The sequence below is a fragment of the Vicia villosa genome, linkage group LG1, assembly GCF_029867415.1.
Source record: "Vicia villosa cultivar HV-30 ecotype Madison, WI linkage group LG1, Vvil1.0, whole genome shotgun sequence".
In the NCBI taxonomy this organism is placed as follows: domain Eukaryota; kingdom Viridiplantae; phylum Streptophyta; class Magnoliopsida; order Fabales; family Fabaceae; genus Vicia; species Vicia villosa.
Genome location: NC_081180.1, coordinates 123,160,194 through 123,176,129, shown reverse-complemented (window position 1 = coordinate 123,176,129; position 15,936 = coordinate 123,160,194). Strand labels below are relative to the sequence as shown.

The 15,936-nt window shown below is 32.7% G+C and overlaps 2 protein-coding genes across 2 annotated transcripts; one reads left to right on the top strand and one right to left on the bottom strand.

Annotated features, from left to right (window-relative positions):
- Positions 1 to 1,157: 1,157 nt before the first annotated feature.
- LOC131644066 (large ribosomal subunit protein eL18) lies at positions 1,158 to 2,837 on the top strand. The gene is made up of 5 exons (XM_058914460.1): positions 1,158 to 1,287; positions 1,383 to 1,472; positions 1,720 to 1,848; positions 1,952 to 2,134; positions 2,477 to 2,837. Exons 1-5 carry the CDS (start codon positions 1,285 to 1,287, stop codon positions 2,633 to 2,635), a joined length of 564 nt encoding a protein of 187 aa, XP_058770443.1. The 5' UTR covers positions 1,158 to 1,284; the 3' UTR covers positions 2,636 to 2,837.
- Positions 2,838 to 6,336: 3,499 nt separating this feature from the next.
- On the bottom strand, positions 6,337 to 8,258 carry LOC131653207 (pectinesterase-like). The gene is made up of 2 exons (XM_058923296.1): positions 7,238 to 8,258; positions 6,337 to 7,073 (listed from the first exon to the last, which is right to left on the bottom strand). Exons 1-2 carry the CDS (start codon positions 8,256 to 8,258, stop codon positions 6,337 to 6,339), a joined length of 1,758 nt encoding a protein of 585 aa, XP_058779279.1.
- Positions 8,259 to 15,936: the final 7,678 nt, after the last annotated feature.

Below are 15,936 nucleotides of genomic sequence, written 5' to 3'. Positions count from 1 at the left end.
TATAGAAACATAGCGAGAATACATGGCACGAGACTTGTTGACATTAAATTTAAGACTAGACGCCAAGCTGAAATCCTCAAGCATATCTATCACACCCTGAATTTGATGGGGGTTAGCCTCACAAAAAAGTAAAACATCATCACCAAATAAGAGGTGAGATAATCTCGAATCACCAAGGAGAAATTTAGACAGGTTTCCAACTCTCTGTGTCCACCTTTTCTTAGATAGATAAAGATCACTTCTCCATTCAAATAACAAATAAATAAGGTGAAAAATAGTCTCCTTGACGAAGGCTCATAGTTGGCTTAAAGTAGTCAGTCTTAACACCATTTCAAGAAGTGCTAAATTGCTGGACCAAATGCAACTCAGGATCAACTTGACTACCAAGTTTGGCCATCCAAACTCATGTAAAGAAATCTCAAGAAAATCCCTATTCAATTTGTCTTAAGGTATCTCAATAGAAATTTTAAAAGCAATGAGAGTGGTGCATAAAGTGAACAACTTCTTGCGCAAGAATGACATTATCTGAAGTTCCATACTTAGGGATAAAACTGCTTTGGAGAAGGCTCACCTGATCATCTAGTAACAAGCGATTAACCAACATTTTGATTATTATTTTAAAGATGACATTGCAAAGGCTAATAGGGCAGAAGTTCTTTAATTTAGTTAGCATATCCCCGTTAAGAATGAACACAACGAGAGTTTCAGCAATAAAAATCATAAAAATGAAAAATTAATAAATAAATATAATAATAATGATAAGGATTCAGTGTCATCACATCAACAAAAATAATGCTAAAAATATGATGAGATAAAATTCTCGAAAGTTATAAAATCAGATAAAAAAATTCTTTAAAATTAGGACAAAAATGTAATTATTCAAAATTTGTAATGTATTTTGCATTTTACTTAATTTCATTTTATTAATTTATGATAAAAAATTGTCAATTATTTCCAATAACATTCTTTTCTCAATTGTTTTGATCAACATTTTTTTTTAACAAAGACAAGCCACAAATCTAAATTAAAGTTTACAGTTACACAATGTTTTTGGTCAAGATCGTAAATTTATATACTCTATAAAAGAAAATACGGGTTTTGCTTCGACACCCCCTAAAAAAAGAAAAAAAAAAAAGAAAAGCCCTTGCTAGAGATAGGTCTCCAGGCCCATATCAAGGCCCATATTACAACGTTACGACATATAAACCCTAGCTTCTTGCTAATCTTATTTCGAAGGTGCAGCAAGTGTAGCAGTCGCGCAGGTGTTGAAGACCCTAAGCAGCCATGGTTTGTGCTCTCTCTCTCTTAACCTAATCCTCACTCCGTGTTTTCATCCGAAGCTCCATTTTTTCTCACAATTTCGATTCGAATTTAATGTGCAGGGTATCGATCTGAAGGCCGGAGGTAAGAACAAGAAGTCCAAGAGAACAGCACCAAAGTCCAATGATATCTACCTCAAGCTCTTGGTCAAGGTCCGTTTTACGCCATTTCTCATCTTTTTTTTTTTTTATTTTACTTTATTGATAGAGCTCTTCATTTCGCATGCTTTGTTTAGATCCGCTGCAAAACCAGCCAGATTAATACATAACATTTAATTATTGAATTGTTCGCTGTTTTCTGAAATTTAACTTTGCTATGCTAACCCTAAAGTTTACTCGCATATTCTTTTTGTAGTTTAGTTTCTTCATATTTGTATTGATTTGGTATTTATGTGATTAGCTTTACCGATTCCTTGTTCGGAGAACCAGCAGCAAATTCAACGCTGTTATACTCAGGAGGTTGTTCATGAGCAAGGTTAACAGGCCTCCTCTATCTTTGTCAAGGTTGATCAAGTATTCTAAGGGGAAGGTTTGTCATTTTCTGCAATTTTCCTTTTCGAAATCTTTTTTGTTTTTGTTTTTTTGGTTTATTTCAGTTTCAATTGATTATTTTTTGATATTTATCTATATAGGAAGGTAAAATTGGTGTGGTTGTCGGCGCTGTAACCGATGATATCCGTGTGTACGAAGTTCCAGCCATCAAAGTTGTAGCACTTAGGTTTACAGAGACTGCAAGGGCAAGAATTGTAAAGGCTGGAGGAGAATGCTTGACGTTCGATCAGTTGGCTAAAATAGCCCCTCTGGGACAAAACACGGTATGTGTTTGTCACTTTAGGCTTTTTGTAGTTTATGCATTATTGATTGAATTAGTAATGTTCTTTATTGTTTTGAACAGTTTTTTAATTGAATTTCCTCAACAATAGAATTTGTTTCCTCTGTAGCCATGAACAAATGAATGGTCATATTGTTATTGTTGCATTTATTGGATTGATGAAATATTTTCTTAATATCAACTTTACAAGATCGAAGTTGTTATATTGGATTCTTTTTTGTAGTTGAAACATCAAACTTATTCTATGGTTTTATTGAATATAAGCCAGGCTATGTTGATGTTGATGTTATTAGGATTTATTCATTTATGTAATTTATGGATGCAGTTCCTTCTTAGAGGTCCAAAGAATGCTCGTGAAGCTGTGAAGCACTTTGGTCGTGCTCCTGGTGTTCCACACAGCCACACCAAGCCTTATGTGAGAGCAAAGGGAAGGAAGTTTGAGAAGGCTAGAGGAAAGAGAAACAGTCGTGGATTCAGAGTTTGATGTGATAGTATTTTTTTGCTGGTATTAGTATCTGAAATTCTGAATTTTTCCTACATCCTAAACACTGTTGTTATTTATGTTTGATAATGTTTTTCCTAGTATGGAGATTTTATTCCTTGTTCCCTTATTTTATGTGGAAGTTTTGTTATTCGATGTTGACATTTTGGTAGGCTAAATTAATGTCGAATGGAGACTTGGTTAATATGCCGATGCATGATTGTGTTATAATCCTACCAGGAATTTGCTACTTGTCAAAAGTTTTAAAATATAATGTGCAAAGTATTGGCGCAAATGTTAACTGATAATGCACAAATGTTTCACATTGATCAAAAATTGATGAGTTTAAAAAGAATGATTCTTAAATAATCATAATGACAGATTTTCTAACATTGTTATTTAGTCCCAATCAGTTGATGCGTGATCCTGTATTAGGCCAAAGAAATGTGCAGTTGCGAGTAAGTATAATTCTTATTTATCAAATAAAATTAAGTAAACATCTTCAATGTATTTATTATGTCTGAAATATGCGCATGGATCGTATCGTGCGCTGCTACCCATCATGTTTCATATTCAACCACCACAAATTTTTAAAATAACAAAGTACCACAAATATTTAAAATAACAAGGTAGAATTAAAGAGAACTCAAGGGTCAAAATTGCAGCCGAAGCAATGGCTGTAGAGAAACAACATGAGAGCATCCTAATCCCTGAAATATGTACAACAGGAGAGGATCCTAATCCCTAAAATAATGGGTTGATGTTTATCGCAACCTTTAAAAGAGTTCTTTGTACATGGGGAAACATATTTTATATAGGATACACTGGTTTGAGTGAGATGAAATAACAACCCAAAACTTCAACCCAATTTTGTGGGTTGAAGTATTGGATTTGTTTGAGTTAAAACACAATTTTGAGGGTCCTAATCCCTAAAATAATGGGTTGATGTTTATCGCAACCTTTAAAAGAGTTCTTTGTACATGGGGAAACATATTTTATATAGGATACACTGGTTTGAGTGAGATGAAATAACAACCCAAAACTTCAACCCAATTTTGTGGGTTGAAGTATTGGATTTGTTTGAGTTAAAACACAATTTTGAGGGTTGAAGTACGTTAGATAGTGAATTACTTATCCCCTTTTCCCTATACAATTTTAAATGTCGTGTTATATACTTTTCCAAAAAAAATGTTCAATCTATTTTTTCTTAAAAAATAGTTTAGCTTATTACTGTTATTTTGTTGTTTTTTTAAGTATAAAATAAAATGTCTAAACTCACAATAAAATTCTTTATAAACATACTTGCAAAAACCAAAGTTGCATTAGAGTAGTGTTTAAGAATTGAATAAAGTATTTGCAACTTGTAAGAATTAACATCAAAATAATTAAAATGTGACATCTTAAATATGGTAAGAGACCCATAAATAAAAGTCTATCACTAATCAAATTACAAAAAAGAGCATAAATATTTAGTAACCCAATGATCCATGGATTGGACCCGGGTTCACCCAAAACCCAATTGTTTTGAATGAGTTTTCATTTTTGAAAACAATGTTCATCCAATAACTTGATCCAACCCATATTTTTGGATAGATTTAGAAATCACTGATAAGTTGAGTAGGAGTTGGTGGCATTGAGCACACACATTAAATGCTTGCTCTGTAGCTAAAATGTTACTTTGGGGAGGATTTTTTGAAGTGAGAGATCCTTGAAAGGTTAGGAAGCTAGAATGTGACATTGATGCGAAAAGGGTAAATGAACCTACTGGGGAATTGACATTAAGGATGTTACTTGAGGGTTCACTTTCTCAACCTTGAACTTGCCAAACCCGAAATATGTATAGAACTTCAAGAATGAACAGAAGATCCAAACCTATATTAAGGCACATACGAACACTTTTGTCTGTGACCATACTAATAATGAAATATCATGGTGGATATAATCAGAATCGCCTGCCCGTACTTAAGATAGTTATTTTTATTTGTTGAGTACAATGGAGAAATGATGCTGGAGGCCAGTGAAAAATGTGAGAATTATTATTATGTAGACCAACTCCTCCAGGTACATCAAGAAACATTAGGTCTTTCTTCTGATTAAAGGAGGTGCTCCTTCTGAAGGTGACAAAAGATTGTGCAATCAATACGAAAAACATGTTCAGCCTTACACGAGTGTCTCTTCTCGCAGATGAGGTTCATGATCTCTTTCAACTACTTTAAGGTATAATTTATTAACCATTTACGAATCTCCCCATCACACCTATATCTTGCGAGTTGGACCTTTGTTAAAAATTTTCAATACTGGTGTGAATACTACAATAATGTCCCCAATTTGTTGTTTTTATCCCTTCTTTTCAATATTCCAAAGACTAGTACTATTTAGTCATCTCTCTTAGCCGCACTACTCATGAGAGTATTTTTGAAATTTAGGTTGGGCACATTTCAACTTTGTCCTAATCTTGAAACTATTTAAAGATCAGACTCATATATTTTTGGGAAGTCTTTACTTTGTTGAAGATATGAGATCTTCTGGTGTCAGTTCCCGAAACGAAGGAAGCACCACATCAAAACTCACCTATTTATTCAGGCGACTACTAAAGAAAATAAGCAAAGTACTTTCGATTGAGAATGATGCCTGTTGAATATTCTTGAGTACTTCACATTTTTTTTGAGTAGGTATCAATTAATACCGTTATTATAGTTTGTTTACATATTTTTTTAGTCAACATGTTTAAAAGCTATATCAAATATTGTTGAGACACCTTTGCTCGATTTTCCTCTAACATACTTTTTGGAAAGATTTAATTTCGCTTCGTTTGATTCCAAATTTAATTTAGAAATATTTGATTTGATTTGGTTCAGATTTATATCAACAAATAATTATTAAACAAAATTAACTTGAAAATATTTAAATTGAGTTTTGATTGATGATCGAGTTCAATTGAAGATTATATTTTCTTTTATTAAAAGATTAATTTTAACTGAAGATTGAATTTGCTTTAATTAAAAGATTGAATTTTGTCTATTTTTTTTTATATTATTGGACCTTTTGGTTGGATTGATATCTCTATATAAAGAAATCATACACTTTGTGGCAAAACTTTGAGAGAATATTCAGGTTGTAGTAGAGTTTTGTAATGTGTTTCTTGTGTAAAACTTTATCATTATCATTACTTTTTATTAGGGAATATATAGTTTTTGGCATGCACATGTGAAATTTATCACATCTTTTTTTTTTTTTTAACTCCAAACATCAATTTATTTATAAATGTATTGATAAAAATGTTATTTGCAAGGTAAATAAAAAAAAAATTGATATAGTGGTATAGTAGACTGCTCATTTACTTCAATTATACTCATAATTAGTAATAAACTCACAATTAATTATAATATAAATGATATTTAAACCATTGATCATTGATTAGTATTATCTTAAACATATTCATTCTACACCAATAATAAAATATTATAATTATCATATACACTATACAAAAGATGGTAATCAAATTGAATGCATAATTTTTTTATATAGTAATGTAGAAAATTTAAATTAGCATTCTACACCATTATATGGATATCATTTTATTTTACTTTTTAAACTTTTCTATGGGTTCTAATTTTACTCTAAGCACTCTCCATATACTCAAGTAGCTAATAAACAATTAGTCTCCATAAGCATATAAACATGGAACATGATGAACACGATGATCACCATTTAGTGAAAGTCTTATTGTGCTTGTTATGTTGAGGAATACTGGAAAAGTAAGGAACTCCAGTTGCCTGAATCCAATCACCACCATGGAAGAATTTGGATGGTGCAAACAAATGTGCAGTCTTTGAATTGAGGTTCTTTATTCCAGGCCAACGCACACGCTTTGATTTGTCTGAACCAGGGCCATAGTTATGGTATTCCGCATAGAAGCATGTGTCCATGCCAGAAAAACCTTCCGGTGTTTGCCATGGCAAATAACCATCAGGGTTAATCAAATCATCAATGAAAATATCCATGAAGATGGCTCTAGAGAAATTCTTCCATGGACGAGCAAGGTAGGCCTTGTGGTCGAATCTGACCGGGTAGAACGCCGGGTCAGAAACAATGGAACCTCCTTGAATGACTATGGCGGATGGATGGAATCTTTCTTTCCTTCCTTGTGCAGTCACAATGCATTTTTGGTGTAACATAGGCTTTCTCACCACAAATTTGCAGTTTTGGAATACTGATAATGCATTACCAAAGACAAAGTCAATGGTACCTGAAATGGTGCAATCACGATAGAATTGTCGCATTGCGTGTACGTAAAGTGTATCTTGATATCCATCCATTGAGCAATTGAAGAAGATGGACTTATCTCCTTGAACTCTTATTGCCACTGCTTGATGTTTCTGTGGACCAGCTGAGTTCTCAAAACCCATATTAATAGCAGTAAAGTGATCTCCTTGAATGGCTGCAACCATATATACTCATTAGTTTATAATTCATATATTATTAAAGACCAACACCTCAATAAGAAGGCGTGTCCGTGTCAGTGTCAGATACCTGCACCACACTTGTGATTACATTTCATATATCAAATTGAATGAATATAAAAAGAAAAGAAAGGTAACATACCAACAGTGGGAGTGTTGTAAGTGTTAATTCCATCAACAAAGTTTTTGTTGCCAGTGATTCTTGTCTTCTGACCACCATCACCAAAAAACACAACATGAGTCATATGTTGGGTAACTTCAATATACTCTCTGTAAACACCTTCTTTAATGTAAATTACAAATGGTTTTTTGCTCTTTTCAGGAACCTTCATCAATGCCTCATTGATTGTCTTAAAATCACCGCTACCATCTAAAGCTACGGTAACATTAGGTATTTGTTTTAACGTGCTTGTATTTACATCAATTAGTTTGTGATGCTCGATCCAAGAAGGAGTACTCTTAGGATCATGAAGAAGATGACGTCCGATAATTTTTGAGGCGTTCCAATCAGAGAAAGTGTCTGCAAAATCTGATATGATTGCAAGGGCATTGCTACTCATATGCATGCTTGAAGTTAATAACTCTTTCATCTTTTTACCACCTTCGTTAGTAGTGTATTCAAATCCATCTAAGCATGTATCCATGTATGTAACAGCACCACTGAGCCAAACCTTCAAATTCATGAGAATTTGATCAATATCTTGAAGATCAAACTTACTTATTCCATCAAGTGACCTTGTGAGTTCACCAATTGAGAGGTTCATAAGTTTCTTACAAGTATCAAGTGCCTCCTTGGATCTAGGATCCTTTTCAACCTCGTGAACGAAACCAGTTTCCTTGAGGTTTTCACCAATTTTATTGATAGTAACATTGAATGCAATTTTAATGAGTTCTTTTGGGTCGGTAACATTGCCGGCTTTTGCTTCTGCAATTAGGGATTCCTCACATTCTTTCCTGAAATCCGTGGGCTTACAAATGTTTTGTACCGCTTTCATTGTAGAAGCAACATGATTCTTTCTATTGTGTTCTATATTATCCTCATGATCATTATGATTACTATTGGTGCCAACCGTGACAGCAACAATCATAACGACCAATAACAAAGTAGATACGCCAATTATAGTAATTCTTCTTCCTTTCTGTACATTTTTATTCGCAGCCATAATACTAAATGAATTAAGGTACCTTGCTTTGCAAGTATATTAGAAATCGTTTGTTTTCTTTTGCTTTTGCTTACAAGGATATGAAGAATGTGTTTTTATGTCGATACATGGAAAGTTGATAGTTATTTATATATAAAAAAGAATAAGGTTTAGCTAAAACAACATGTAGTTATATTTTCTAAGAAAAGATGAAACACAGAGAATACACAATGTATAAATATAGTTGTATTTTTTTACTGTTTTATTTTTGTTGCATCTAACTATATATTACAACTATAATACATTGGTACAAGTTTAATAATTTGAACCCTTTAAAAAATGGTTAGAAGTTTGATTCATAACTATTGCATCTAGAGAAATTTTGGTTGGGAGAAAAAAATTCATCTTATATGGCACACAAATTTTACAATGGATATTGGTTACATCTAAACGGCATAAATAACTTAGATAATAAAGTAACAAAAATTAATTTAATTATAGATCACCATTATGTTATTTTAATTTGTTTTACTAATATATATATATATATATATATATATATATATATATATATATATATATATATATATATATATATATATATATATATATATATATATATATATATATATATATATATATATATATATATATATATATATATATATATATATATATATATATATATATATATATATATATATATATTTTTTTTTTGCATTATTTGTGTCAATAATTTTGGAATAATTTATTATATTATTTTAGTTATTTTGGACTATCGTATTTATGTTCACTGAAAATATCTTGGGCTAGTGATTGGGTGTCTTTATTTTAAGAAGTGAAACTGTTTTGTGATGGGTAGAGAAGTTGTCCCCTTTTACCTTTTGAGAAATCATATCTCAACCAGTAAATATTGATATTGTTAGGTTGAACACTACTCTTCAAGTTCAAATATAGGATCCTCACAACTATGTGTGTTAGTATACTTATGGTTATCTTCATTTCATGTAGAAACAAAAAAACTTCTTTGTTTTGATTACATAGAAGATACAACTCAACAAAACTAAATGTGATAGAAGTTTAGATCTTTAACATCAAACTTCCTTGGAATCACCCTTCCTATCAACCAACTCATTCCTATAGTAAAAACTAAGTGGGATGCGATTGCATCTTAGTGATTTATCTAACCAGAACCCACAAATTTTCTATATGCCTAAAGCTTTCGTCTTATATTATTAATTTAAATTTATCTTTTTAATTTTATGAGTTCACCCTAAGTGTGAAATTTTCTAGAATGTTTCGACTACCCAAGTAATATGATCAATTGTTGGATTCTATCTCATAATATTATTCCTACACTAAATATATGAACTCCCGTGATTTAACTTAGGACATTGTACGTATATACTCCCCATCTCATATTATAAGCAAATTTATTTTTTAGATTTATTGGGTAATTAATGTATGTGGCTTATATGTAAAGAGATCAAATATATTATTAATTATTTATTCAATAAATTAAAAAAAAAACAAATTTTAATTATAATATGAAACGGAAGGAGTAAGAATTTTACATGATATATAAAATCATATAACTTAACATATGATGGGTGCGTTTGATTAGCAAATTATGAAATACTGGACAGAACATTACTAGACAGTACAGAACAGTACAAGATAACTTTTTGTATTGTACTGTGTTTGATAGTTACTGGATTGGACAACAGTATAATTTTTATTATAACATTTTTTTGATATATATAAAATATTAATATTATATTTATGAATTAAAATATTAAATAATAAGAAAGAGAGTAAAAAATAATTTTTTTTGATTTTTTTTTTGATAATTAGTGCTTGAGACAAAAAATTGTCCCATGATTTAGTGGGGGACAAGAAATTATGGTTTTGTCCAGTACCTTGCCAAATTTTTTGTCCAGTACCATGATTAGTTTTTGCATCGAACAGAGTACAAAAAAAGTTGTCCTGTCCAGTACCTCGTTTTTTTTCAAATCAAATGCACCCGATATGTACATACACATGCACTTCACATAATATACGAACTCCTATGAAATAACATAGGACATGTAAATATAAACACATTAGATCTTAGATTATAAAAATTAATTTGTTATTACATGATTTAGTTAAACAACACTATTCACTTAGATTTCTCTATCATATGATGGTATTGGTCACAACCAGCCATCATGTAATATTTACAAACATTTACATGTATTTTGAGTTGTTATTAGTCAAGAAAGTCTTAGATTTAGAGGAAAATTGAACATTATCTGAGAAATGGAACAAAATGACAAAGAAGTGAACTTTGAGAAAATTCTAAAGAATTTGGTTGTTTTGCTACCGGAAAAATAGTGACACGATTTCATCAAATTGTGACGTGGCCCAAAAGCATCGTGGCACGATCCAGACAAGTTTTGCAAATGATGACACATTCTAAAAACATTGTGACATGATTTTAAACGCGTTCAAACTTCTTTAAAAGGGAAAATTTTAGATTTTCAAAGGGTTGGACTTTTGAGATCGTGATTTTGACAGGTAAAGTGATGAAGAAGATAAGGAATGAATGTTTTTCGCCATTGAGGACCAAATTCTTCCATCGTTTCATGTAATATTGATCTACAATTTGTTATGCTAAATATGGCATGTAGAGGATCTACTTCAATGGTTGATTTGTCCGGATCACTACTGGGTGCACTAAAAGGTGGTGGTACAATTTCCTTGGCGCTATTACTAAGGCCAATGAAATTATCTTAATCTTATGGTAGCATGTCTCGGGACTGAATAAATCCTTTGAGATGAAGTTGAAGAGATGAAAAATACAATAAGGGGGTTTGATTGGATTTTTAAACGAATTAAAAATATGACACGTTTGATTATTCTGGTTCGTTTGAATTCAAACTACTCCAGTCCACCCTAATAAGGTGATTCCTCCTCTCTCTTACGAGGTCTTAATCTACTAATCAAAATAATGATTACAAAATCATGAAGACAATCGTAAACGTCTTCTCAAGATCAAACCACAACTGAGTTTGCTCAAGGAACAACAATTACAAAAAAATATTCTTTATGTGTTTACAAAGATGCTTCTAATAAGCTGTATCACAAATGTGATGTATACACTAAATTAAATCACACACTAAGAGATAACAAAAGATGAGTATGGTTGAGCGCTCTTTTTGCTTTTGCGTGCATGAGAGATATCTTATTCAATTCTCCAACAAAGACTTCTTTATATATAAGGGTTTTTTGATCCGTTGGGAGACAAGCATTCTTGTTTTGGAAACTTGATAAAATGCTGATTAATTCTATTTCCAAAAATGAAGATTCTGTCTACTGTAATTAATTTCTAGCCGTTACGGGAAGATTCTGTATTTGACGATTGAATATTAGATCTTCTGATCATCAGAGTATTCTTTGCAGCTTGTTGATGCTTGAAGCGTTTAAAGTATCAGAGTTTACGACTTTTCTTTATTTGGCTTCAGAACATCTTGTTCTTGTAAACTTCCTTCAATCTCTTAGAACTTATTGTTCTTGTATACTTCTCTCAACGTCTAGATCTTCTTATTCTTGTAAAACTCTCTCAATGCAGCCTTTTTCTTCTGAGAAATCACTGTCTAAAACATTTTGTTCTTATAAACTTCTCTCAATGCAGCCTTTTGCTTATGAGAAATCACTTTTACATTCTTCAGAACTTCTGCAATTTAAACTGTAGGATTAGAGTGAATATTTGTTCTTATTGAAAATTATGTGTTTGTTATCATCAAAACTCTTTCGAAGATGTAGAACTAAACTACGTTCTAACAGAAGTACAAAGGGTTATGATTATTACCTACCTCTTTGACGAGAAATGTGATTACTACTTCAACAAAGACGATAAGATAGAGGAACAAGGTTTATCTAGCCATGGATCTAGACATTACTAGGGGTTTGGAGAGAGCGAATATTAATAAGGCGAAGTCTTTTTCATATTATGAGGTCCAACCAAACTGCACCTCCTTCTCTAGGAGCCGGTAGAATAAAAAAGCATGTTGGGAAGAACTTAAAATGAATCTATTGAGAGTGGTGAACATCCCGTTCGACTTCAATATCCTCTCTTTTATGGTTGATGTCTCCATTTTGAAGATCACGTTACATTTATTAGAGTTGGATAAAATACCTCTCTTAGTCAAATAAAATCTAAATACTTTATTGGATTTCGCGTTGAACGTTCACTTCTCTAGGTTAAGCCTCCTGTTATATTGTTGGACACAAATGAACACAGTAGCGCTGTAATATGGTGGGAGACCTGACTTTTTGAAATGTTGCGGATAGCAAGAGTTGCCACCGACTTTTATTTTTATCCAATTGGAAAGGAAAAAATAACAGGAAAGACCTTTGAAAGAGATTGAGTTCGGGGGGTAAGTTATACAAAGGGAAGGTGTAAGCACCCTTTGTATCCATAGTTATCCATGGGTTCTTAATTTCTTAGCTCACTTGTTTGTTTGAATTGTTTGAAGTGTAGTGTGTGAATAGGAAAATACTTTGTTTAAGGACTTTAGCTTGTAAATAAGCGTAGCCTCGTTTTGAAAATATTTGAAAATAAGTGGGAAAAAGAGATTGAAATTTTGAATTTGAATTTGAATAGAGCTAGCAATCAGGAGCACTTACCCTAAGTTAGAAAAATTGTTCTTTTAGCTTTTCAGTTTGAAAGGGCTATCCATACCATAGGAGGCTAGGAAGTCCTTTCATTGGATGTAAAGGGTCATCGAGGAAGTATCGTTCGTCATAAAACTGTCCCTACCATATAGAGGGTAGGTAGTCTTTAGGGAAGGATAGAATAGTCATTTAGGCAACAAGCGAGGATACCTTAGCAATGAGACAATCATCTTATTTCCGAGGCAGCATCGAGGGACAAAATCTTATGATGATTTCAATGAATTAATGTAGCATTTGCTTTAGGTATCCTCAGAATCGAGGGACTTAACTATTTTAGAATCGTACTTAAAAGGCAACAGGCAGCATAAGAAGGGTTACCATAAAGGTGTGTGTGCGCCACAATCAAGTGATCCAGTTCGGATATTTTATCTTGTATAAGTTATTGATTCTAAATTCAATTCAAGGTTTATCACTCCCTAGGATTACTAACCACGCAGTTAAAAATAAAGGCAGAATTAAAAGTTCCTACGCTATTACAAGGCTTCGGGGAGGGGGAATTACAAACCAAAAACCGGGGGAAAAAGGCGGAAAATAAATGCAAAAATAAAGGAAGAAATGTAAAGGCAGAAATATAAACCTAAGGCTATTACAAAAAAACTTTTTGTGACCTATACACATTTTCTAGAATTTAAATGGCAAAAAATAAATAAATAAACAAGTTTTACCCAAAGGCCGGGAATTGAAACAAGCATGCGTCAAACATTCGAGTATGAGGTGAGAAAAGAAATCGCGAGGGAAAATGAAGGGTTGAAAGTATTTGTGGCGATAAACACTAAATCTCTAAAGGTTAAATTAAAATTAAATTAATTAGCCTAAAAATAGTTATTAGCCTAAAAATAAATTAATTAGCCGAAAAATAAATTAATTAGGCTAAAAATAATTATTAGCCTAAAAATAATTATTAGCCTAAAAATAAAGAATGTGATAAAATCCTAACCCTAATTCATGAAAATGGACAACATCTACCTATTATATATATTTTAGGGTTAATGGTTTAAAAGAATAGATTTTACCAAGGTTTTCAAGGGCAATGAAGCAAACAAATAAGTGTAAGGAAGAATTGGCACCTGCTCCCCTTTGGCCAACTGAGGTACCTGCACCAATCGTTAGTTGGTCCAGTGGTGATTGGCGCTGGACTTGGTAGGGAGAACCACGGTTCGATCCCCCGCAACTGCGATCGGCAGGGGGATGAAACCACTTAATGCCATAACTCGCCCCCGAACCGGACTAAACCGGTGGTATAAAGCCAAAAAAAAAGGAGGTACCTGCAAAAATATAATAATAATAAGAATAAGAATTTTAGTAATAGTAATAATAATAACACAAGAAAAGAATTGGGGTTTAGCAAATTAAATTATGGACAAAATTACGAATAACCTTGATTTGACCAAATACCAAAAGGTTTTTGGCCAAATATGAATAACCTTGATTTGGCCAAATACCAAAAGGTTTTTGGCCAAAAAAGCAATTGGGGTACCATCCACTTGGTCAATCCATAGAAAACCTCCTTACCAATTGCGCTATATTATTTGTTTGAAATAAAAGCCAATTGAAAGTGTATGGAGCATGAGAAAACATTTTGCTATTTATTAAAATATAAATAATTTAAGAGTAAATTATTATATTTTAAAATAGACTTTAAATCGAATATTTATAAAATTCAAGACGTCAATGTGAATGACCTCAAAATTTTATAAAAAATCCAATTTTGAAATAATTTGAATATTTGAATATGGTGGGCAAATTTTGGGGTATGATAGCTGCCCCTGTTCAATCTTCTTAAACCTGAGGATGTAGAATGGTTTGTATGCCAATCGGTATCTGAAGGTGGAAGAGGATTGAACACTAGAGTACCCAGAAATTTGCCCTTGCTGAGGTGGGGACCTTTGCCGGAGATGGGCTTGAAGATGCCATCCAGATGTTGGCAGAAGGATGTATGAGATGGGCTTAAATGTTGGTTTGATAGGTTGAATGTCAGAATGAGTTGCACGTTAGACTGTATCTGAAAAGATATACTTAGGATAAGTCGTACGTTAGACTGAATCCACTGTATTGATAAATGTCAAGGTAAGCCGTACGTCAGGCTGTACTTTAGGAAGAGTCATACGTTAGACTAGGTCCAATTGCATCGATAGATGTCTGGAAAGCCATACGTTAGGCTGTAAGATGGGTCGTACGTTAATCCGGATCCAATTTGCATTGATAAATGTCTGGATAAGCCGTACGTTAGGCTGTAGGATAGGTCGTACGTTAGACCAGGTCCCTTATGTTGATAGTTGTCAGAATACACTGTACGTCAGGTTGTATCCTAGGACGAGTCGTACGCTAGACTGGATCCTTTGTATTGAGAAGTACCAGAATGAGCCGTACGTTAGGCTGTATCTGAGCTCAGTGTGTTGAGAAGTGTCTGTTTAGAGATTGCCTATGCTTTGTACCTGTAACATGACATTTACTTGATAGTTTTATGCAATGTTCATGATGCATGTAATGAATGAGATGAAGTCCTCAAAATAAATGAGGACTTTGTATGTTATGCATGAATTAGAACTATATGCAATGTATAAGATGTATGTATGATGTGATAAGTTTCTCAAAATAAATGAGAAACCTGTATGTTGTGCATGAATTTATCATGAGACACTATATGCAATGTATGGATATGTATATATGATGCATGAACATGATTTATGTTATATGGAGTATCTTGATCGGGACTCTGATTCCTGATCTTGTTTTGAATTTATACAGCTGGGGATTTATGATTTCTGCTTGGGGATGAAAGCAATTTGAATGATTGATCTTGATGTACCCTGACTGGGGATAAGGGAGATGAATAACCGTGTTTGGAGAAAAAAAAAGTATCGGAGAACCGGCAGTGTCGAAGATGTAAACTCCGTTGGGGAACTAAATCTCGGTTAGGAAGAGAACATTTGAAGATATCTTCTCAAGGATTACTCGGTGGGGATATGATCCTGTGAAA